The sequence below is a fragment of the Abramis brama genome, assembly GCF_963993115.1.
Source record: "Abramis brama genome assembly, chromosome: 12".
NCBI classification, from domain to species: domain Eukaryota; kingdom Metazoa; phylum Chordata; class Actinopteri; order Cypriniformes; family Leuciscidae; genus Abramis; species Abramis brama.
Window position 1 is genome coordinate 26,222,435 of NC_139974.1, and position 26,639 is coordinate 26,249,073.

Sequence of the window (26,639 nt, forward strand, 5' to 3'; positions counted from 1 at the left end):
AGTGTTAAAGCTCATTCTGCTACGTTACAACATCAAGCAATATTTCAATAATTTATGTAATTATAACACTTCATATAGGGCCATTTTGCATTAAGAGTATCCTAGTTTCACGTTTAGTACATTTTGCTTACTACTTATTTAAAATAGTATAAAACTACTGTACATATGTAATTATAAACGTTTTCATTATGATATTATTAATTTTACTTAAAAAAGATCTGAGTTCTTCCTCCACTGGTAGATATTAGAGAAATTAAGATTAAAAATAGAAGATAAGGTTTTGTCAGTGACACTTTTGATATATTTATTGATACAAGTTATGTTTTAAATAGCGTGACTAAATTAAAAGACAAAGTCGTTAGTGAAGATTATGCAACAGTATTTAGAATATAATATAATATAAAATGCAATGCAAACTAGTTTGGTTACAGCTCAAATTCTCATTCTATCATTCACCCTGCCTCCATTACATATCTTTGTCACACAAGTGTTTGATCACCACATTTGAGTGATCATTGCAAAACGTTTATATATTTATTCTGTTTATACTGTGTATTCTATATACAGTACCCATCAAAAGTTTGTACACACCAATTGGAAAGTGTGTCCAAACTTACTGTACTATAATACACATAAATAATATTGCTACTGTATTATAATATACACATAAATAATATCGGCGGATATATCGGTATCTGGCTTTTTTTTATCGGTATCGGCGCCCAAAAATCCATATCGGTCGGGCTCTAATATAAACTAGATTTTTACAATTTCTAAACAAAATGTGAGTGGTGCTTGTTGTGTGCAAAACTCGCTGCCATAATGCTAGGGTGTTTAGGTTTGTGGCTTTCAAGTCACTTTGCAGTCACTTAGTAGAACAAACAGATCTGCATATCACAACATTTCTTTATTTTGTCTATATATTTTAATTGTGTACAGATTTCTTCAGTTTTTTTGTACAAATGTTAATGAAGACACAATATTATTTTTCCAGCCAGTCCAATTTCATATTTCAGATTTAACTTCACCAAAAAGTAAAATAAAAACAACTTGTGGTTGGTTGCTTTAACATTACGGTCAAACGCTAAAAACATCGTCAAATTTACTTGCATAGCGCTTTTCACAGTATTCATTGTTTCAAGCAGCTTTACAAAAATAAAATTTAATTCGTATAATATCTTAAGACATTCAATCCTTGTAGTTGCATTTAGCAGATTAGAGCTGTGCGATAATATTGTTTACATTTTGTGACGATAAACAAGCAGTCGAGATATGCTATACAATATGTATCGCTTTACGTGAATACTGTATAATATGTATATGAATAAAGTTGGACAAACTTGTATGTCTACTACCTTTATAAAAAGAGCTGGGCATTTATAGTTACATTTTGCAATAAAAAAAGAAAAAAGGCAGTTGTGTTGTGCTATATATTGTACATTAATTTGTGCAAGTGTATGGGGGAAAAAATTATAATTTTATAATTATAATTATAATTCCAACTTTATATAAAGAGATGTGCGATAATACAGTTTATATTTTTTGACGATATAACAATCGAGCAGTTGAGATTTGCTATAGAGTACCGCTTAATTGAATATACTGTTTGTAAGATTGGAAGCATTTATTTACAATGCTGAGCTATTTTTTCAAGTTAAATGTAAGTCTAATCACTAAAATTAAATTATTAAAGCTTTAGTCTAATCTTTTAGAAAACAGCATATCTTTACTCAAAAAACTGTATTATTTGAGGTATCAATCATGTCTGTATCAAAAATAGTGAAGGGCGAGTAACACACCAACGTTTAATACTTCAGATAAATAGTTTGTCTACTTCACTAACCCATAAGCAACAGTAATAGTGATTTTTGCTTTGAGGTGTGGTCATATTACTGAAATTTTAGCGAAATTTCATGAGCAAAAATGGACCATTATCGACTGTCAATAGTGTAGTGATGTATGTAACACAGCAGGACCAACTTGAACCTAATGTGTCACCTTCACTTTAAACTCCAGATTGAAATGTATTTCAAACGCAAGATTTCGCAGATCAAGAGTAAATGTAACCTTTAAAATGTGCCTTTAGACTGTCATTTGGTACATTGCCAGTGTGTCTGATGCAGCAGTGTTTTTGTCCTGCAGTTGAGCAGGACACTTTCTCTCGCTCGCTTTCCCCTGTCTGCTCAGCCAAACTGATGCTCTCTGACCGTTCTCCGTGTCATCGTCTGCCCATCGCACAATCGCCTGCCATTCTCATGACTCATCCGACCCTGATAAGACCTCAAACCACCCTGCGTGTCTGGGTTCTCTTCCCTGGCCCGGCTGTTGAAGTCACCTGCCCTCCACTCCCCTGAAGCAGTCAGACAAGGCCATCTGTGTGTGGCGGTGGAGATCATGGGACGGATGGGTGTGAGAGAAGCCTCAGTGCCTATATTTACCCTGCACCTGGGATTTGGAGTCCGCCAGCAAGTTCAGGCCAAGTGTGTCAGCTGTTCATGTCTGCGGTTTGTTGTCTTTTTTGTCTTAATTTTCCATTTGACATCATGAAATAGCATTCGCAACCCACTTTATTTCCACAATGTAGTCATGAAGTGAAACAGGATATTCGAAAAGAAGAAAAAAAAAACAATGAAAAGTAGGACTTGATTGGATCATGAAAAGTGGGCATTCCAGTTCGACATGGGCTACTCCCATCTTGGAGCACAGCCAACACTTACTTTTAAGACGTTTTGACGGCAAGTATCAAAATGGTAATACTTATTTTCCAAATGATTCACTATTATTGCAGTAAACTTTATAACATTATCATTTACTGACATTAAATTACTTTGTCAACTATTGTCAAGACATCAGAAAGCATGCAATGCCTACAACATTAGCCATGCACAACTTTTGTTTCAGTCGGACTGAATTCATTCCGATTGATGAATCCTAACATGGTGTTTACATGAACGCTAAACATGTGATAGGATTGATGTGCGCGTTTATATGTCACAAGCTTCAAACAGAAATAGATTTTTTGACATGCGCACACTGCACGAATATATAGAGTTTCCTGCTGTTTGTGCATAATAACTACTCTCCTACATTGGTTCTTTGTTTGTTTTAAACGGCAGACTTAAAATAGATCCATTTCTGGTCATAATTTGGAGACAAAATTGAAAGGAGTGAAAGGAGAATTTTAGAATGACGGGACACTCATTTATATGACACTTTATTGAAAAGGAAGAACCGCTTGTTCCGAGCGTCATACGTCATTTATGCTATTTCAACGTCATTGCACATGCGCAGTCCTTTCAGTTTTGTTTTTCAATCTGATCAAGTGTTTACTTTACATGTTCTCTCGATCGGATTAGAAAAGGAATAAACCACCCCTTTCAATCGGATCGAGCTCAATCGGATCAATTAAGGTGTTTACACGTAGGCTTTTCAGTCCGATTGAGCCGTCAATACGATTACAAACGGATTATTAGGTTGCATGTAAACGTAGCAAATGTCTAAACAGCTAATTGCCTATTGGTTAACACATTAACCAATAGCCTAAACAGCCTGTTGAAAGTTAGCATGAAATAGAAATTCATTCTTTCTACTTTCTAAATGCATCTAATTGATCTCATTGTAAATTATTCATCCATCCATTTTTTGAGCTTGTAATTTTTTAATCAAAAACTCGGTACTGGTCACTCGACAATGCTCTTATTAAAATATTTGACCAATTTTATAGTCTACCAATGATAAAACTGTGCTAGATGCGTTTTGCGACGGAGGGACAATGGTAGGGAGCCTTTGAGCTCCATTATGATGATAGACTGTGATTATGATCACAACTATATAGTGATTTTCAAGTTGAAATTGTGCATAACGCACAACAGTGACTGTAAAATATGTATTTTAGGTATGGGAGTGACATATTTTGAGTTTTGATATTTGGGATACGGTCATTGGCTAATTTTGTGCTATTTTTGATTGGCTATTAAACTAGTTCTGTTTTGCAGACCTGGCAACCCTGGTCCCACCCCCAAATCACATCATTGGTTGAGACAAAGTTTCTATGTGAAGCTATGTAGGATCTTCAAACAAACAGAGCAGTGTTTTGAGCCACAGAGCTTCTGTATTTACAAATCCACGTGCAAACGGCTTTACTGATAATTGTCTCTGCGTGTTAAACGGGGATAGGAGAAAGTCAAAAGGAATTACACACACTACCTTTAAAAAGATGGGAAAAAAAATACATAATTAGCCAGAATCAGATATTATGTATTTTGATACTTTGCCATCTAGTTTGGATAAGATGTCTTGCTGCATTACACAAGTCTTGTGTACTTCTCCACTGGATTTCTCCTCCAAGGCTGCGAAATGAGTTTTGTTCTTAATACCTTTAATCTTATTTGGACCTTGTCTCCCACACATCACGCTATATCTTTTGTCACTTTCAACACTCCCCTCCCTGTCTTTCTCCCTCAGTCTGTGTCTGTCGCCGCCTCCAGGTCTTGGCTCCTTTATTAAGAAAAGAAAATAAGAGCGAGGAAGCCTGCGAAAATTTTCTGCGCCAAATTCCCCAGCACATTGAGGGGGAGCAGTGTGTGTCGTGGTGAGAAGAGAATGACCTCCGCCGGCTGAGCTTGGATAATTAAGTGTGCGTGCATAGCAGAACCGAGTCAAAAAGTGCGAGACGGAGCAGCCGTCGCAATATGTTCTCACTTTATTAACATTTCTGAGTAAAATGTAAAACAGACAAGGGCTAGACGATGTACTACATATAGCTGGTGTGATGGTCTTTTTTTAAAGTTGAAAACTATTAAGCTAATTTTGTCAGACTCTGAAACGCCTTTAACTTTAGATTTAAAGTGTATGTAATTAGACGGGAGCGTTTAAATAGGTCAGTCCATCGCAATGGCTCAAAACCTATGAAAACAAGCCCAGTTTAACCTTGCAAGTATCAATTGTTTTTGTGGTCCCACAATTATTAGGTGTCTTTAACTATGTACTAACATTTAAATTAATAATTTGATACAATACACTTATTGTGTACGCGTATGTTTATACAATGTACTTATATTTTTTTTAAAATACCTGCATGTAATCACAGCTGTAATTAATCTCTATAATTACATCTGTAATTAAGCTACTCTGTTGACCCTTCCCTTACCCCTTAACCCACCCGTAAACCTACCCAAACCTGTCCCTAACTTTACCCATATCCCAGTGTTTTACAATACAAAATCAACACAATAACTACATTGTACTAATTTTTTTAAGTACATAGTAGTTAAGGACACCTAATATAAAGTGTGACCAATCTCCCCCATCCTGTTTGTTTAGTATCACCGTATTCCCCGGCATTTAGCCCACGGTAAACTCCCCCAACCTATCTGAATCTCCCTACGCAAACCTGCGTGCTGTGGGCTCACAGAATGACGGGAATCGATTTGGAAGCTGTCCACACTCAAAACGCCTCTGCCATGAAACACCAACACAATTCCTTCTTCATGAAGAATACGTGTATGTGTGTGTGTGTGTGTGTGTGTGTGTGAGAGAGAGAGGGAGAGCAAGCACAGGCATCAGTAGTTTCAGTCTCTGTTGCTAGGCAAAATCATGAGCAAATTAAATCAAATCATATTGACACAAAAACAGTGGCAGCATACATTTCTTTGATTAGGATCAAATGAACTTTAACAGATATTAAATGAAAATCGACTTGACTGAACAATGCCAGAGACGTGCATCTAACAATTTACATGATACTTGGATTGTGATTTGGTAGTATTTGTATAAAAAGATTTACTAAGCTTGTCTCCATCAAATATTTTAAAGCAATAAAATATTGTCATTCTGAATTTTAGTTAAACTTATGTTAAAGAATAGTTTACAAAAAAAATTATTCTGATACTTACTCATCCTTATGTCCTTCAAACCTAAATTTCCTTTATGCATGGAACACAAGAGAAGATGTTTGGAAGATTGTTCAAGCTGCTCTTTTCCATGCAACAAAAGTTCCCTAAAATTAATCTTTTTTAAAAATATGGCAAACTGAAGCTTTTCTATAGGTGATGTGGGTTAATGCCATGTTTGAATTGAGTGAAAAAATTAATACAGCACACAAGTAATGTGAACTACTTTTCAAGAGCAGGTCTGACATTTTGCAGAATTTCTTTCTGAGCTCCAGAGAAGTCATACAGGTTTAGAACGACATGAAGGTGAGAAAATTATGACAGAATGTCAATATATTTATGTTTATGTCAATATGTTTATATCTGAATATGTTTATTCTGAACACCTATTTATGTCTTTATATTTGTTATTTTATTCTAAAATTTGATTATGTGTCTTGTTATATTTATATGTGTATACTGGAAGCTTCAATACCAAGGTAAATTTTGTGAGTGATTTGTGAGTGAAATTTTGTCACACTTGACAATAAAGCTTTTTCTGATTCAGATTTTAGTGCAAACTTTGTTTGTGTTAAATTTTAAACCAGCTTTGTAATGTTTGTTTGGTTTTGCTAGTTTAAACGTTTCATTCTGTTGTGACTACTTTGACTGACAGGTTGCTCAAGACCGTGGGCCGGCGCTCTTCCCCCTCAGCTGGAGAGCCCATCACATGCTTTTGAACAAAATGTTCTGGTTTTTCATTTCTCTCCATGATGAATAAAGAGCAGAACAGTGTGACCCCGGCTCAGCTTGGGGGCCATCCAGTTGTTAAAACAATATCCTCTACCTCAGGTCTCTCAGGAATTTTTGGATGTATGGGTCCAAATTCCACTCCAAGTTCAAATTCCACATCTGATATTAAAAACTGGATCCTGGAGAATTTTCAGTGTCAGCACTTGGCTGGCCCCGGACAAAGACAGAAGTTTCATTTTCTGAAAACATTCTCTTTTTTGATTTTTGTGAAACATAACCTCCTAACATGATAGTGACTCCTTGCAGTTTAAAAAGATGCGATGTGCAATTTCGGAGAGGCTAACAATAGCAAGCTAGCTTTGAAAGCATAAGATCCTACCCTCCCTTCAGAGCGCTCTCTAAAGTCACGTCTCCTCCAAAACACATGAACGCGCACAGCATAAGTCAGCAAAGCATTACAAAAGATACCGTTAAATTACCTCATGTCTCAAAGCACATAACATTACAATAATAACGAACGTAAACAACTTACAGAGCTCTTACTTGTACCACCTGACTGCTACAGATTCATTTCGGCATTGATAGAGTTGACATAGAAACGCAAAAAGGACGTGAACAGCTCCGAGTAGAACGTCATGAGTTGCCATCTTGTAATTACGGTTACGTAGCATAAGCTTTTCTTTTGGTTCAGGAGGAACTGTAAAAGGTGGCTGCTGTTTGTTTGTGGCGCTCAGTGATTGTCTGTCTAAAAACTCTGCATAGCCTCATGAAACGTGCTGATGACGCAATGATTGGATGAAAAATGTTTTGGTCCTGTGACTTCCACAGAAGACATACAGTATGCACATGTGTTAATATTTAGACCACTTCTATTATTGATTGCTATCAGAGTGTGAACAGAGTTTAAACCAGTATAACAAAAAGTGTAAAAAAAAGTCATGTATTCTCAAACAATTAAAGGTGAACTAATACATTTTTTGATACTGACACCTACATCATGCACCCATGTTTTTAAAGTGGCTCACTTCTTTCCTTGACCAAGTAAATTTGCACCTGAACCGCCAGCAATCAGTATACAATTGAGTTTTATGGAAAAGCTATTTTGTTGGTATTGCATGGAAATTCTTAATTTCAAGTGAGATTAGATGATTTTCAGTTTAAAACATGATTTGCGGAAGGTGTAACTCAATTGGACCTACTTTACACATGAATGGGAGATTTCTTATTTCTTATTGTTGTTGTAGATATAAAAACAGGAAGTTGAAGTAACTGGGAAGTAACTGACTGGTTATGTGATCGTAGCAGCAACTACAAGGACTCACCTTATATAGAATAAAAGTGATAAATGATGTGGAGTCTTAATCAGAAGCAATTGTACATCAATTTTAATATTTCATATACACTATTAATTTATTTATGTGTAAAACTTTAAGGAGAAACTTAATTTACTTAGTTCACCTATCAAGGGGTAAAGTGATTCTTACCTGTGTTATTATATGTGGCTGGGTAGTCAGCTGCCTGCATACTGCCCTTGCAGTAATGCTTTTATCTGCAGCTTTAACCAGTCCAGTAGAAAGAGTGTTGCTGTGTGACCTCCATTTTGGATCCTCTGGTTCAGCTCATGTATGGCAGTTGTTCTTTAAAGTCCTCCTGGCCAGAGGAAGTGCTGGATTTGCTAAATGACCAGTTACAAAACTCACTATGGTGAAAATGCTTGCTAAACAAGGGACCCTATCCTCCAAGCCATGGATATGCAGCCATGGCCAACTGTGCAAAGTTTCACTCTAAAGCTTGGAAGTGTTCAACGTGTCTGCTAAAACTGTCTTTCTTTCCACTTTTCAGGCTTGGCATGTGAGTGACACAGATGCCCATAGGCACCGTCCTATCCAATGTGCCATGGGTTTCATCCTTCCTCAGGAGTGCTGGAGTTTCTTCTTAGGAGAAACTGTAGAGAAAAAAGAAAGAGAGAAAACTGGTTAACATGATTATATTTGAACAAGTGATTCCTGTTCCCCTTGGCTGGTTGATTTCGGAAGAGAGCCATATGGAAGACTACACTGGAGAAACAACCTTCTTTATTTGTTCAGATGCAAAAACACAGCAGGGTGGCACTTTGAAGTCTGGAGATAAATATAACTGGGGGTGGCGTGCACACCTCTGAAAGTAAAATCATCTCCACTTCAAACACTACAGGGAGAAGAGAAGCCCGCTCAACAAGAAAAGGCAAATGAAACATTGTTAGCAAAAAGTACAAATGCGTAGAAAAAAATATAAAGGATATGTGTAGGGCAGCTATGGACACAGCAGTCTGGTTTTGACTGCTCTTATCTATCAAAGCACCATGTAACAGTCAAGTCATTAGGAACCGGAGACTCTATAGCCATCTATGATAGAGGTCTGCATGGGCGTTATATTGACCCTAAAGTCTAGGAATGTGCATATTTTCAAAATCGGATGCCTTAACGACTAGTTGACTAATCATTCTTAAGAAAGCTCTGTATAATTAGGCTGTTTTTAAGTTCACTCCACCCTGACTGTACATGGTTTTAAATGGGTGCTTATATAAGGCACATTCTTACATTCAAAAACAGCTGGATGGAGGGCAGCAGAATGTAAGTGAAGTTGTGGAAGACTGGAAGAATATAAGAGGAAGATTTTAAAAGAGGAATTCTTTTTAACACGAACTCTCATGGATGCACAAAAAAACAGCACACGAAGCAATGCAATGGACAAATACATTATTCTGAATGCATAGGATTGTAACAATAATAAAAGTAATGTGAAAGGGCTTAAACCAGCCCGTAAACAAGCCCCTGTGACCTGACCGACCAAATCAGTGCTGTAAAATGTTAACACCATATTCCAATAGTCCAACTTTGAATGATTTTATCTTGAGACGTCTGCAGCACTAAGTCCAAATGTTTTCAAACAGAAGAACTATGTGAACACTCACTAAGAAACATGTCTGCTCGCTGTCTAGTCTGACTATGACCCTGAGTCTGCAAAATGACACAAAGCTCAGGGTTCAGACAACCAGCTAGTCAATTTTGAAAATATTTAGGTTTTCACATAGCAAGACCTGATCAGGAGACAGACTACTAATATGTGGATGCAGATTGGCACAGACAGTGTGTTTAACTCAAGGATGAGAATGTCTAATTTGAAAAACAGTGGATTTGATTTATAGCGATAAGGATGTGGAGGCAGTTAGGAAGGAGCGTGAGTGAAGTTTTCTTTTTGTCCCCAAGACAGAGTTTGTTCATTGTTTGACTGACAGCTCCGATATCAGCCAGCACACACAAGCCAAGACTCTCTCTCGCTCCTCTCCTCCTTGAGGACAGTTCCTCCTTGTGTCAGCATTCTATGCGACGAATATCTCTCTCTGGAGATCGGCCAGAGCGCCGCGGCGCACTGTGACGAACAGAAAATGGAAGATAGGGCCTCAGTGCAACAACTGCAGCAGATATAGAGTAATGTGAAGGACTGATCTGCATCATTTCTGTACTCATTTCTGTACTGTTTTGAGTGTTCCTGATACTTTCTGAAACTTCTTAAACTTTTTGAGAAGCTGACACCATCCAGGAATCATTGTACAGAAACCCCAGGTGTGTCTCTTTGCAGCACACAATTCATTCATATCAGTACATCTGACCATAGATCTGTTCAACAGGCCACATCTTGTTCCTCGAAACTAGGCCAAAAAAGCACATCTGAAGCTGAGGCTATCCAGGAGATATATAAATGCTTTCTGGTCATGACTGAATGATATACAAAAGGTTCTATGAGACAGGAATCTTGAGGCTTGGCTTTGACATACTATACTGACTAATCCTTGAATTCGCCCATCAATGGCTGCCCATACATTTCCATTATGACACAGCCACATGGCAGCACTCTCCTTTGAGACGAGAAACGCCATAGGGCATGTTGCTCTTCTGACATTGATTAACGATCTAACAACTTCCCACCATGCCAGATAAAGGCAGTTTGGCTGAGGGGCAAACGAAAGCACACACACAAACTGTACAGTGAAGGTGAAACCTTCACCCACACACTATTGTCGTTCCACATACAGCCATGGTGTGGAGACCAAACGCAAATTTGTGAAAACATTTCAGTGCTATTTCAACTGATCATGTGACATATAAAACTTGTACTTTGAGTAATGACTTTAAAGAATTCTAGACCTGGACAAGCAGAAACCCTCTGTTTGGAGAGATGGATGATGGAGTGTTTGAAGGTTGTAGGGGACCAGGTTATTTGCGCCACTGGGATGATGTAGCCTAGTATTAAAAGAGCTTGGTTTGTAACAAAAACATTGTACGTTAAAACTCCCTAAGAGTTGAATCATGAACTACCACATTTGTACAATCCCTTCCCAAGTTGCTACAGGTGTATTTTTAAATCACCTTGGATAGAAGAATAATCTAAATGACAAAATAGTAAATTAGACATTAGCATTGCAGGTCAGATACTTTAATGTAATTCTTGCAGTTAATGAGAGCTGAAGTACAGACCCGAGCAGAGGCTTGACATAAGAGAATTTAAGGAGGTTAAACACAGGTAAAGTTCCAGTTTTCTGGGGGGCTTTTGAAAGACGCAAGTAGGTCAGCAAGAAGTGAGTTGTATTAGCCTAGCCATGAAATAACTACTGCCTGAATGAGCAGCTTAAAAGCTTGAGCCAAGAAAAGGCAGAATTGCAGACCACATATCATTGCAAATGGCCAGTTTCCGTAAAGTGGTCAGCAAAGTCTAGGGTGACTGCTACTGTTTTAGGGAACTGGTAGATATGACTGTATGACCTTTAACTGAGATGTATTAAGGGAAGTTCTAGGCTCAGAAGAAGAGCAGATCAGGCTTGAGAATCGAGATTATTATCAAATTGAGAGAGTCTTCATCCAGTTTGATATGTTAGAAAGGCATGACGAGATCCACTCAAAAGATCATAGGTGGAGAGGCAGAGAGGAGGAAATGAGATGTGCTGAGATAAGCAAAATACTTTAAGAGAAGCAATGAATGCATTACAGTTTTGAGTGCAAATGGAGAAAAGTATGGGCCAAGTACCGAACCCTGTGGTACCCCAATGCTGAGGAGACAAACAAGACAGCGTAAAAGACGGGCCAACTTTTTACCAATGGCCGCTTGCACCTGCACACCCTTTAACAACAAATTACAGAAGTGCTCCTAGACCTTCACCAAAACCCCACGTCACTCTCATTGCAATTGTATGTTATTACATAGACACCTTATGAGCACTTCACTAGCAGCCTTCTGCACACACCTCAGAAGGTAGCTGATGAAGAAGATAAACTGAGAGCAGGGAGTCAACCTAACTTTGTCTACCAAATTAAACTCTGGTTTCACTCTCTTCAGACTAGAGGTGGGCGATATATTGTTTAGACGATAATATCCAAATTGTTGTCTGGACGATATGCAAAATTGGGATATCGAATATTTCATAATTTGTACAATCCGACCCCCCAAACATGAAAACAGCTAAAAGAAGTTAAAGAGAAAACAAGTAACGCACACTATAACCTTCTAAACAATTATATGTAGCGATTTTTAATACTGTAGGGAAGTACTATTCCCGGAAGCACCCTCCGAGTGGCCCAGCCCATGGTCCCATGTCGTCAAAAACGCACATTCATAAGTAAATTCGAAATAGTGCGCGCAGAAGCACATGCGCAAAACCGTTTTGTAAAATGATTTAAGAATCAGCAATCAGTAGCAATCAGAGGAGGACGCGCTGAAAACTGTAATGCTGTTCTCTTCCTTCATAACTCGTACTGAGAAGGTTTGAGCTGCAGAGGAATTTGTGACAGTTTCACCTGTTCAACCACATCAAAGTTTCGTAATTAGTAAGTCCGTGCTTTTTCTCTTTTTTTTTTTCTTATGTGCTGAAGGGCCGCTGTGCCTTGGTGAAACGGTGTTTGTACGTGAAGAGCTCTTTTCCAAAACGCCATAAACCTAAAAAGCTGCCTCAAAGAACCAGCAAAAGTAATGATTGAATATGTAAAATATTGCAATAAGATATTTTAATTGTTTATTAATTTCTGTGTCGGCTGCAAAGATGAAGTCGACGATAGGCTATTGACTCGCGATCTTCGCAGTAGGCTAGTGAACGCACCGGAGAAATGCACATTTATTATAGTTTTATTTTGTTTTGGATGGTTTTGTTTAGAACCAGCTTTCTGTAAATATATTTCACATTTTTTAGGCCTGTGAGGCGAGTAGGCTACGGTTCGGTTCATGATGATATAATCTCCAGTTCAAGCACTTTTGTTGTGCTAGCCTATACTTTTTATGTATGAAATCCAGGAAATTGGTTAATGAAAAAATTATTAAAATTAAGATACAATTAATACAAAACGAAATTCGTTTTAAAGAAAGGCTTTGTGCTTTCTGTTTTGAGGTCTCTGTGAAAGTTTGGAAGTCTTTTAGTGCCGCTTTCAGAGCGCTTGCGTCCACAATGGAGAACTGTCACGTGTCACGTGTTTTTTCCTCATAAATGCAAACACGAAAAATAAAAGACAAAAGACTTTTTTTTAAAGACAAACCATAAATTTTTGGGAAAAATTATGGATTTATAGCGTTTTGGGGAAAAATGGATGGATTTATAGCGTTTTGAAAATATTTTTTTTTACTCTGAATTTATCATCAACAATATTGTTGTTTGATTTAATAATCACTGTTGCAAGAGGTGCCTAGTTCCGTTTTTTTTTTTTTTTTTTTTGTAAGTGGAAAAAGTAGGGGCTACCTCAGATTCTGTTTAGTTAGCTCCTTTATTGTTTTTTTTTTCTTTCTCCTACAATAATAGGTCAAATGCAGCAAGTCAAAATACCAACTGGACCTTCTTTGCCAGTTTGCACAAGTTTCTTTGAAGGATGGCAAAAATATCTTCTGAATATCGATATCAAGATATTGGAAAAAAATATCGAGATATTCATTTTGGTCAATATCTCCCACCCCTACTTCAGACTCAAGACAAAACAGAGGAGTTCCCTCTATCCACTACTGCAAGGCTAGTGTGCTGTTGATAGTACCCTTCACTGTCAATAGGTAGTAAGGAATTTGCCAGAATTTACAGAGAATTAGTTTCCTACAAATTATCTTTTAGTTTCAGTTTCACTATGTCCCCCCCCCCCCATGACCCAAGCCTATTGAGAATCCCTAACCCTAATTCCTGACCCTAATCTTAATCTTAGATTTGCCTCTGGCCACACTTAGGATAACCTCCTCACTCACGCTCCCAACATTTTATGTAACCAGCTGTCTTATGTAACCGTGCATACTTAACAGCCAGTGTGCGAAGTACACAATGACTTCCATATATATATTTTTTTTTTAAAAGCTAAATTTCAGGATACAATCTATTGAGGTTTCACAAGTCTCAAACAAACCAAGTTGCCTTTTGGGCAATCTTGAAGACTTTTAAAATAAAACACTTTTTGTGTTTGCTTGTCATATATACATAATCTAGAGAGTCAAGGACCAACAATCTGCAACTGCAATGGGGGGCTCCATCTCGTGTCCCCAGGACTACCAAGACTCAATTTTTAAAGAGGGGGATCCCTTATTTGGCACCAGGTGAATATTCACCTTCTGAATAAATCGTAACCTAACTTTTGTGGTTACAGAAACACACTCTTAAAATATTTCCTTGTGTAATATAAAGTATGTAAATGTTTAGAATTTTGTTTACACCACCTTTGTAGAGTTCAAGCATTAAGTAGGGTCTGTCAAACCACCCCAATTCGTGCCCAGATGAAAATGTTTTAAGTAACTGTTATTAGAATCAAAAAGAATATAGACCGCTAAGCACTCATGCTGTTCAGCCATTATTTGGCATAGTTCCTGCTTCTGGTGTAGGAGTGCCCACGTAATAACCCAGCAAGAATATTTGATGAATCTTTTATCTTACGTAAGGTCCCAAAACCCATCATCGTCTCCCTATCTGCTCTCCAATGAAGGATTTCCTTCTTAGTCTCTGTTGTTCCTTATTATAAGGAGCTGTGAATCAGCCCGGATGTGCCAAGCTTAGATTTCATCCTCTCAGGCATATTCTGCCACCTAAACAGTGCTCAAACACACATTGATACGCATACACAAACCTGCAGATAACCTGCAGTACCCCATTTATAGAACATCCACCTACTCTCAAACTATCATTTTTAACATTTTTTTTTTACCACTTGTCTATTCCGAACTGGACAGACACTCATACACACCTGTTGTCCTCCGCAACCACTGATTCATTACAGTCCTGCCATGCACCCAAGTGTGACACAAGCCTTTTGCCTTCTCCATTAGATGAGTCACAGCTCAATTAAACCTCCCCTGGCAGACACACACACTTTTACCAGACTGAGCGCTCAGGGGGGTGGCATTGGCTGTAGCAGACCTGGCCTCAGGCAAACATCTCTTTCAGACTTTTAATTATGGCCATAAAGTCAGGCCCACTTTGAGCCTTGTGCGGGACTGTTTTCTTAATCTCGCTCCAGCCCCCTCCTGCTGAATTTCTGACCATTACCACACGCTCCGGCAATGTTTGTATCCACTCCCACCCGCACCTGCAAACATTGTTATAGCTTGTCGAAATTGTGAAAAAAATTGCACAAATATTAGGGCTATGCTAAATGATAAAATATTGTGATCAATTAAACTGACAAGATAAAGTAATGCTAGCACATTTGGCCAGCTTTTTATTAAAACAAAACCACAACTAGTGGAGCATAAAAACATATTTAAAAGTATGCGTAACAACACACACCTAACCATAACATTTAAATTATGTTAACCTAACAAGGCACAATATTTAATTGAATTACTTATAAAATAAATAAATATCAAATTAAATATAAAATAAATAATACTAAAAACATTAAATGTACTTAAGGATTGAATTAAATAATGAATCACTTGGCCTAGCCTGCTATGGAGGAAGAGAATGTTACTGATCGAATGCGATGAACTTCATGTGTTGACTGTTACGCGGCAAATTGCGGGACCTGCTCTGTATTTTTTGACCGCCCACTCCCACCCGCAGCAAAGGTAAAACTGCCCGCTCCCGTGAGATTTCCATTGGGATCCAAATCTCAATGCAGCCATCAACTTTGCAGCTTATCCCTAACCAGGCATTATGTGACAAAGCGACAAGCAGTAAATGTAAATCAGTTTCTATTCTAATCAGACACGACTGCAACAAGCAACTTTATCGGTTGCTCAAGGCCCCAGTATACTTACAGCAAAGTTTTGGGGGTTTTTTTGGTTCTTCGCAGTAAATGTAAATCAGTAATGTAAATCAGTAAATGTAAATCAGTTTCAATTCTAATCAGACACGACTGCAACAAGCAACTTTATCGGTTGCTCAAGGCCCCAGTATACTTGGTTCTTCGCTTAAGGGTAAAATAACATTTGAAATACCTCAACAGCGGTACACTGTTAGCAAACATCTTACTGCTGAGAGTGCCGTTTAATTGAATATGTAAAATGCAAAGTAAACGCACAAAAAAAACGACAGTGGTGAGAAAACAGCATCTGATCATAGAGATGTGGATATGTTTGCATAAACTCTGCTATTTGGCACTCCAGTCAAGTCACATTTATTTAACATTTTATACAAAAGATTGCTTTTAAAACGAGCAGTTTACAGTATTAAACAAAAGACAGTGCCAGCGTTGCTTTCAATGAGAAATACAACCTCAATTTCTACTATAAAGCAGCTCTCCAGTGTGTTTTTACTCGTGTCAGACCTCAACAAACTGAATAAAAGGGATGAACTGGAGAAGATTTCTACGTCAAAGGCGGCGGAGCCACAGAGCACACCTACCTATTACTGACTAGTTTGAAGTCGTTTATGGCCAGAAAGTTTGCTTTTCTAAGCAATTTTAAACTCCGAAAACAAAATATTTTTGGCCTGATTCTCTACACTAGTCAGTGATTTCATTTTGCTTGAAGTATATCAAAGCCTTTAGTTTCTAATTCTGTGGTGTCACACTGGGTAGCCCCACCACAATGAAATATAATTCATCCAAAAACACTCATTGTAGCAGCCCAGTACCATGTAAACATTTTATTTTTAATAACCTGAGCCCTCTGACCCCAGGAATTTATTTTGCCGGCCATTCAGAAAGCATCTTAATTATATGGCCAATATACATTAGTTTGGGGTGCCCAATCCTGCTCCTACCGATCGACTGTCCTGCACAGTTCATCTCCAACTCTAATCAAACACACCTGAGGCAACCAATTAAGGTCTTCAGGATCACTTGAAAATTAAAGTCAGGTGTGTTTGATTAGGGTTGGAGATGAACTGTGCAGGACAGTCGATCAGCAGGAGCAGGATTGGGCACCCCTGAATTAGATGATATTCCATGGGAATGTGTTGTGAAACATAAAACATGGAAAAGATTGACAGGTCTAGAAATGTTGTGTACTGTCTGTATTTGCGTCTCACATTTGGAATTTGTGTATCATTGTATTGTGCAGAGGTCTCATTATTGTCTGGGTGTGTGTGTGCACAGGGGTTCAGGGCTGAATGGTGCCAGTCTAAGAGTGTCTCTGTGGTGCCTGCCTCATCTGCCAGCCTCAAGATTGATTTATCAAGACATAGAGAACGAGGCAACACCCCCCTCACACCATCTTTCTGTCTCAAACACAAAGTCCCCAAAACAACCCCAGCACCCCACCCCCATCACAATCACATTTTCCCCTCAGACAAGTGCTTTGCAGCCAGAGCTAGACACCGTCTCACACACTCATGCAGGGTGTGGGCTGATGGGGTGGGGGATGGCTGGCACAGAGGGGAATCATAACACTTGATGGTAGCAGAGCATGTCGGATGTAAACAGCATCATTTTCTCTTTTATTTCATTTACGACAGAATAAAATATGGAAATAAAAAATGTGGGTGGATGTGTCTCCCCCTCCCTGCACAAAAACTTCCGTCTCTCGCCCGCATCATTATCCGTCTGCGTCGTTTTCAATCGGCTGGCGAGACTGAAAGCTCACGGGGAAAAGAAAAGCCAGCAGAACGTTTAATCTCTACCCTGTTCCTGACAAGAAAAAATAAAAATAATACAAAAAATAGGAATGAAAAAGCAGAGGAGAGAAGAGTTGCAGTCTGGGTGGAGTTATGACGGGGGCTTTTTTCTTTTACAAACAAAGTACTGTAGAGGTAATATATAGTACAGTTATGATATAGGAAAGTAACATCATGGTATTTTGATTTATACCATTGTACCAAATTATTACTGAACTGCATAGTTGGACATTATCAGCATCAGAAAATATTTTGTCAGTTTGGCTGATTAACAGGAGTGCTCTTTGAGTCTTTTTCCAAAATCTAATGACAGCCTTGTCAACAACTAATAAACATTTTCTGTTTTTAAATGTTTTTCATGAGTTTTGAGTAAATATTGCATAAAATAAGTGAAAATAACATTTCATTTCATGTGTATTATATCAGTTTATCTATATTAGCAGGGTCCAAAGTAAACATTGCCCAAGTGCCAAATGCAAGTAAAATTTGGCTTAGGTGAATAAATAAGTTGGCCATGTTGGCCGCTAATTTTATTGGGAACTGAAAAAATTTGTGATTTGAGTTGAACTGAAGAAAATAATTCTTACCCTCAGTGATGTAAGGAACAAGAACGATTCAAGGAGTACAAACTGTCTATCAAATAAAACATATGTAGAGACTGACTTTGAAAAAAAATTAACATAATTAAATTTGTTTGTTTTTTCTCCAGAACTTTTTTCCTTCCTGAAATATTCCTTTTATTAAAACACAAAAATGTACTGAGAAAGTCTTTACGATTTGTGACAAGGTGAGAGACTTCTTTTGTATGATGCTACAAGTGACTAAACAAACCAGCACAGTTCAACACAAAAATGAAAAATAATCGCAACATTGCTATTTTTCACATGAAAATAGCAAAATAATCCCAAAGGACAACAATGTTTAAAATTGATTTATATTATATTATATTATATTATATTATATTATATTATATTATATTATATTATATTATATTATAATTGAAAACAAATCTAAAACACTTTAAACTAACGTTTCATGTCAGATTAAAAAAATTTGCTGTATATTTTCTTCACCCATCATTGTCAAAACACTGATGTTGGACAAAATTACCATTAAAAACCATTTTTATTAAAAACTACTAAATACTTCAAAAAAACACCATGACATTACCATGATACATGTTAAAAAAACATGGTAATACACCATGATGGTACTCTTTTGGTACTTTTTTATTTAGTTACAGTTGTAATAGAAATTATTCAACCCCCATTGCAAATCAGGTTTATTGGCAGAATTTACAGACATTCAACTGTTTGCAATGAACAAATCAAACAATAGTAATTGAAATAGCTCAACACAACACAATAAATGTTTCAAGTGGTTTCCTCAAATTCAACTGAAAATGCAAATTCAAAATTAGTCTCATAATTATTCAACCCTTGAATAGAATCCCTCACAACAGCACAAATCTGCAAAACAGGTGTCGTCTCAAGCACACCTGATGCAACTAATCAAGGGCTTTATTAGTTGCATCAGGTGTGCTTGAGCTAGAACACATGAAATATCTGAACTGGCTAAGTTTGTTGAGTGTCACGTTTTACTGCATGTTAGAAATATGGCTAAGTCAAAAGAATGGTCCAAAAAGTTAAGAGAAGTTTTCATCGCCCTTTACAAACAAGGAACAGGATACAAAAAGATAGCCAAGGCAAGCAATGTTCCTAGAGACACCGTTGGAAGCATAGTTCGCAAGTTCAAAGTTAAAGGAACAGTGGTTACACTACCTGGAGGGCCAGAAAAAGGAAGCTATCAACGGCTACAACCGGATTTCTGAGAAGGCATGTTCAGAAAACCCTCGAGTGACTGCAAAAGACCTGCAGCAACACTTGGTGGCAACAGGCACTGAGGTTTCAGCTTGCACAGTAAGGCGCATACTAAACGCATAACAGAACTCCAAGACATACACCACTTCTGAAACAAAAGCACAAGAAAAGTCTGCTCCAATTTGAAAATCATATAAATAAGCTACAGATGTTTTGGGATTCTGTTCTGTGGAGCGATGAAACAAAACTGGAACTTTTTGGCCCTATGGATCAGCGGTATGTCTGGAGGAAGAATAATGAAGCATATGCTGAAAATAAAACTCTGTCTACAGTTAAGCATGGTGGGGCTCGGTGATGCTCTGGGGCTGCTTTGCATCCTCTGCCACTGGAAACCTGCAGTGTGTGGAGGGCAAAATGGATTCATTAAGTATCAGGAAATCCTAGCAGAAGCTGAAGCTTTGGCGTAATTTGACCTTCCAACAGGACAATGATCCAAAGCATACCTCAAATTTCACCAAGGCTTGGTTGCAGAAGAAGTCCTGAAAGATTCTACAGTGCCATCACAGTCACCTGGCTTGAACCCCATAGAAAATGTCTAGTGGGATTTGAAAAAGGTGGTTGCAGAACGCAAACCCCAAGAATATTACTGAACTGGAGGCCATTGCTCATGAAGAATGGGCTAAGATTCCTCAGAAACGCTGCCAGAATCTGGTAATACATCTCGTTTGCAGCAGGTCATAACAGCAAATGAGTGTTCTACTAAGTACTAAAGATGCTTGCCGTGAAAGGGTTGAATAATTTTGAGACTGCAGAAGTCATTAAAAGTTGCATTTTCAGTTGAATTTGGGGAAACCACAACCTTTGTTGTGTTAAGCTATTTCAGTTATGTTTGTTTGATTTGTTCATTGCAAACAGCTGAAAGTCTGTAAATTGCCAATAAACCAGATTTGCAATGGGGGTCTAAATCTCTCCCATATTGCAATAAAGAAAATAGACGCAATGAGTTGAAAGGTTGCTTATTATGACTCCAGAGAACTTTAAGCTCAAGACAATGAGAGTCAGATCAGTATATAAGGAGATGAATCACATATCAGATAAATGCTAATGCAGCCGTGTCAGCTTGATCCCTCATTTAAAGATTGTATCAGAATGTACTTGTTTCTAAAGGACAGGTTTAAAAAAAAAAAGAAACTGCGTCTGGTTCAGCCAGACAACACGATCTTATATATCTGCAGCAGAAACTTTCACAGATCATTGGTTGACGTTATTGGCTGGAGAAGTGCAGACCTGGGGTTCATTTCGTCCTTTCTAATTGACCTTCTATTCTTGCTGATGGGGTTATTTTATCCGTTTCTGTCTTAAAGGAATAGTCCCTCCAAATATAACAATTCTGTTTACAAGCCCTATTTATTTATTTATTTATTTATCCATTAATATATTTATTTATTTATTTTATGTGGAAACAAGGAGACGTTTTGTGGTTGTTTGATTATTGTTGTAGTTTTTCTCCCCCTTTTTGGAGTTTAACAGCCCAAATATATCTTCATTGTATGGAAAATAACAATTTTGTGTACCATTAAAAAAAAGAACGTAATTCAGGTTTGGAATGACATGGAGGTGAGTAAATGATGACAGAATATTCATGTTTGGGTGAACTACCACTTAAATCCATCTCAGAGATAAATTCAAAACAATAGCAGGTGAGATGTACTAAAATAATAGTCTAGACAGAAAATGACAGAATGCGTGTTTGTCTGGTGCATGAAGACATGAGGTGTCTGTGACCATCCTATGGCCCCCTCAGGTGTCAGCTGAGAGCCTGTCTTTAGGGGCAGCGAGAAGACAAGAGAGAGCAAGAGAGAGTGCATGGAAAGGGCACAAGCACATTATCGTCTCGTTTGGTACCGAGGGTGCCAGACTATAATGAATAAAGGAGGCGATATTAAAAAAAGAAAGAAAAAGAGGTGTGAGGATGCCAAGCCCTTGGAGAGACACAAAGGGACACGATAAACCCTGATAAAGTCAAAGAATGTTGGGAATGGAATACTAGTATGTGCTTTCTTCATACTGCACTCTATATACTGTGTGCTACCTACTATTTTAAAACAGTGTGTGAAACAATGCAGTATGCAGCAATAAACTTTTCAAGAATTTAAAGTTTAAAGGGTTAGTTCACCCAAAAATGAAAATTATGTTAGTAATTACTCACCCTCATGTTGTTCCAACCCCGTAAGACCTTCGTTCATCTTCGGAACACAAATTAAGATATTTTTGATTAAATCTGAGAGCTGGATCACTCCTCCATAGGCTTCTAAGACATTATAACTTGCTGGCCCAGAAAATGCATTAAAGACATTGTTAATATAGTCCAAGTGACTACAGTGGCTCAATCTTAAGTTTATAAAGCGACAACAATACTTTTTGTGCGCAAAAAAAACTAAAATAACGACTTTATTCCACTTTTCATTTCCTTCTCTCTGGGCCTCGAGTTATTTCACGTAGTGTTTTAGCGCAGCTCGTCTGTGTTGCACGTCACACACATGACCAGCGTCGGCCAATAGTGAGCCTACGTGTGACGTACAACACAGATGCGCTGCGCAGTTATACTACGTGAAAAAACTCAAGGCCCAGAGAGAAGGAAATGAAAAGTGGAATAAAGTCGTTATTTTTGGGGGGTTTTGCGCACAAAAAGTATTCTCGTCGCTTTATAAACTTAAGATTGAGCCACTGTAGTCACTTGGACTATATTAACGATGTCTTTAATACATTTTCTGGGCCAGCAAGTTATAATGTCTTAGAAGCCTATGGAGGAGTGATCCAGCTCTCAGATTTAATCAAAAATATCTTAATTTGTGTTCCGAAGATGAACGAATGTCTTATGGGGTTGGAACAACATGAGGGTGAGTAATTACTGACAGAATTTTCATTTTTGGGTGAACTAACCCTTTAATAGAAAATTTGTATGTCTTAAAGAGTTAGTTCACCCAAAAATGAAAATTCTGTCAGTAATTACTCACCCTCATGTTGTTCCAACCCCGTAAGACCTTCTTTTTTTTAATGGTACACAAAATTGTTATTTTCCATACAATGAAGATATATTTGGGCTGTTAAACTCCAAAAAGGGGGAGAAAAACTACAACAATAATCAAACAACCACAAAACGTCTCCTTGTTTCCACATAAAATAAATAAATAAATATATTAATGGATAAATAAATAAATAAATAAATAGGGCTTGTAAACAGAATTTTTGATGAAATCTGAGAGTTGTCTCACTCCTCCATAGGCTTTCTATGTGATTGAAACTTTTATTAGTTATTAAAAAGTTATTAAATAGACCTATAATATAGTCCAAGTGACTACAGTGGCTCAATCTTAAGTATATCAAGCGACGAGAATACTATTTGTGCGCAATAAAAATAAAAATAACGACTTTATTCCACTATTCATTTCCTTCTCTCTGGGCCTCATAGTGTTTTTGCGCAGCGCATCTGTGCCATGCATCACACACATGACCAGCGTCAGCCAATAGTGAGCCTACGTGGTGACGTGAAACACAGACGCGCTGCGCAAAAACACTACGTGAACCAGCTCGAGACCCAGAGAGAAGGAAATGAATAGTGGAATAAAGTCGTTATTTTTTTTATTTTTTTGTGCACAAAAAGTGTTCTCGTCGCTTGATATACTTAAGATTGAGCCACTGTGGTCACTTGGACTATATTAACGATCTCTTTAATAACTTTTCTGGGCCAGCAAGTTTCAGTCACATAGAAGCCTATGGAGGAGTGAGATACTCTCAAATCTAAGATTTCATCAAAAATATCTTAATTTGTGTTCCGAAGATGAACGAAGGTCTTACGGGGTTGGAACAACATGAGGGCGAGTAATTACTGACAGAATTTTAATTTTTGGGTGAACTAACCCTTTAACTCATGGCAGTTCTATCAAATAATGGATCAAAAAGAAAACAAATATGATATTGCTTTTGGTTCATTGGTCACACTGGAAATAGAAGATTGAGCGCATTGTCCAGTATCCAGTGCACCCTAGATGTATACTACAGTATTTTGCCAAATGTACTCTAGAAGGTTATCCGGTTTTCTATACTATGCACACAATACATGCTGCATACTCCAAAACTAGTTTGAGTAATATGTTCAACTATGTTCAGAATACTAGCATATTGCTTACTGTATTATACTATACTCTGTTATTACTCTAATATTCAAAACTAGCATGTGAAATAGTATGCAATATCCAATGATACTGTATGTTTCAAACGTGCTACTTGCTGCCACATCTCTATAGTTAATACTTAATTTTACATTTTTAAAGAAATTGTGTCAAAAATATTTATCGTTTGACAGCCTTCAGATTCATTCTTCAAACTGGAATAGAAGGTCACATTGTGCTTTGTCGAAGATTGCATTGTAGGATACAGTATTCCAGTGTGTTTCGGTTGAATAGCGAACATTTTGACAAATGTAGCAGCATGTAACCCAGGTATTTAGTCCATACTGAATTTAAATAAATAAAAATAACAAAATGTGCATACTGTGCTCAATACATATAGCAAATGTAAGTATTTAAGGTCATATTAAAAAAATAAAATACTTATTTTACAAATTTACAAGAAATGTGTAAAAAAAAAAGTCCAACGTTTAACAATCCAATTAATACATTACTCATTTTGACAAATGTATAATTCAGGTAATCTATGCATACTACAAACTTAAAATGTGCATACTGCGCACAATAAACATACTGCACATGTATAGTGTGTAATTATTGAAGGTCATAATAAAAATAAATAACCATTACTAAATAAATAAATAATTTAATAAATTAATAAATATTACTTCCAATTTATTCATCAAACTGAAATTGAAGGTCATATTGTGCATTGTGGAAAAGTGCATTGTGGGATACAGTATCCCACGTGGTGTGCTTCACCTGAATACTCAACATTCTGATAAATATAGCATGTATTCTGTGCATACTGAAAAAAATGTATACTACGCACAGTATACATACTGCAAATATAACGTTCTGAATATACCAAAGGTATACAGGATATATGGGCATGTTACATGCATGCCAAGTCATGGCAAGTCACAGCTGGTCATAAGGTATTACACATAAATATTCACAATGTATTACACATAAATATTCACATATTTAAATGATCATACTTAATCTATATTTAAAGGTACAGTAATATCCTTTGGGAGTGTACAGTGCATGTGATGCATATTGTCACCAGAATAGTGCACGCATGCCACTCGACTTTCACAGGTTGCACTAAAGAGAAGAAAATAAAGAGACGGAAGAACAACAACAAAATACCAAAGACTGCAACAACAACAACAGACGCCAACATTGACAAGCGCTTGTGAGAGGGGGTTATGAGATAGTCAGAACTTTTCTTTAAAAGAGTACAAAGACATTTTATCGGTCATAACTTCTTGAGAAAGATAGCGAGGACTTTGGAGAAATATGAACATTTCTAGAGTGCAAGCGTCGGCTGCCTGCATTCGTGCACGCATACAAATGGAGGATACTTTGAAAGGCTACGTGTTCGACTGTACACATACGCTAGAGTAAAAAACACGAAGTACACTTTGGGCTTTAGTACCACAGCACTCCATAGGGGACTGGGGAAAAACACCCTGGCAGGTCCCTACGGTGTGTGCGCGTTCATGGAGGTGTGGACAGCAAAAAGGCCCTGACATTAATGCCGGAGTGGAGGTGTTGGGGTCCAAACACTCTGTTGGTAGCACTCTCTCTCTCAGCAATGCTGGAAGTGTCAGCTTCCACCCAATCAATGGTTCTTACGGTAGCACTAACAGCGTCTAGACGACAGGGTCATTGACTGCTCTTCAGAACTGTGTGTGTGGGTGTGTGTGTGTGTGTGTGTGTGTGTGTTTGTCTCAGTACAGAGGTCGCACACAGGGCACGCGCTCTCTAGCAGGACAGACAAGGCATTACATTGACCGTGCATGTGGGGGGAGATTGCTATCTTGTCTCCACATACCTCGACACACACACAATCTGTTGGCAGACTAAACATTTGACTTCAAAGGCCATGTGGTGAATTAAAGCATGTCTGTTCTGTCTGCGCGTCTTCTGATGTATGAGTACACTAGAAAAACGAAACTAAATTCTAAACGTGTGTCCTAAAAGGCCCAAGTTTAGACACAAAGATGGGTGGGCCTGACATTACAAAGTCACATCTGACATTACTTTACAAAAGTTCACCAACACATACTTCATTGCTTGGTTCAAGCATTGTAAGAGCATTTTCAGTTCCTAAAATGCCTGTTGAACATCATACTTAACGTGCACTCTTGCGTTACTGTGATGTTACAAACCTCAGTGCTCAAGGGAGTAATAGTTAACTTCAAATGTCTGTCGTTAAACCCATTCAGGTAGCTATAAACATAAAACATTCTTGTTTCGGAAAGATTATCTAACAGACACTACTAAGCATAAATTGCATAATACACAAAAATGTCGGGTAAATAGGAGTTAAAATAAGAGTTGAGAGTATATTTATGATTTTAGGCGAATCACAACATTACAAATTCTGATTTAAAGCAAAAAAGTATTTAAAGGAATAGTTCACCCAAAAATTCACCAAAAAACATTACTTACTCACCCTCAAGTTGTTCCAAACCTGTTTATTTCACACAACACATTATTGAACACAAAAGAAGATATTTTGAAGAATGCTGGTAATCGATGATGGTAAACATTGACTTCCATAGGGAAAAAAATACTATGGAATTCAATGGGTGTCGTCAACTGTCGGTTACCAACATTCTTCAAAATATCTTCTTTTGTGTTCAAAAGAAGAAATAAACTCATAAAGGTTTGGAACAACTTGAGGGTGAGTAAATAATGACAGTTTTTTGGTGAATTTTTGGGTTAACTATCCCTTTAATACTTAATGGCTTTAATGCTAATATAAGGGAAAAAACTCATGAAGCATACAGTACATGTATATAAACACATAAATTATATATTTTATATATATTTTATATTATATATATATACATATATATATAAAAAACACACACACAGACACACGAGTAGGGTTTTTTTGACGATATCGATACAGTGTATTATCAAGTAGGCCTATACTGTAGGTGAC

The 26,639-nt window shown here is 37.5% G+C and overlaps 1 protein-coding gene across 1 annotated transcript in view; it reads right to left on the reverse strand.

Moving 5' to 3' along the window:
• The window catches only part of ldlrad4a (low density lipoprotein receptor class A domain containing 4a), a 95,642-nt gene that overhangs the window by 58,352 nt on the left and 10,651 nt on the right, over window positions 1-26,639 (reverse strand). The window contains exon 2 of the mRNA XM_084132068.1: window positions 8,108-8,568. Within this exon, the coding sequence (XP_083988194.1) occupies window positions 8,108-8,147 (40 nt within the window). The 5' untranslated portion in view covers window positions 8,148-8,568. The remainder of the gene's footprint in view (window positions 1-8,107; window positions 8,569-26,639) is intronic.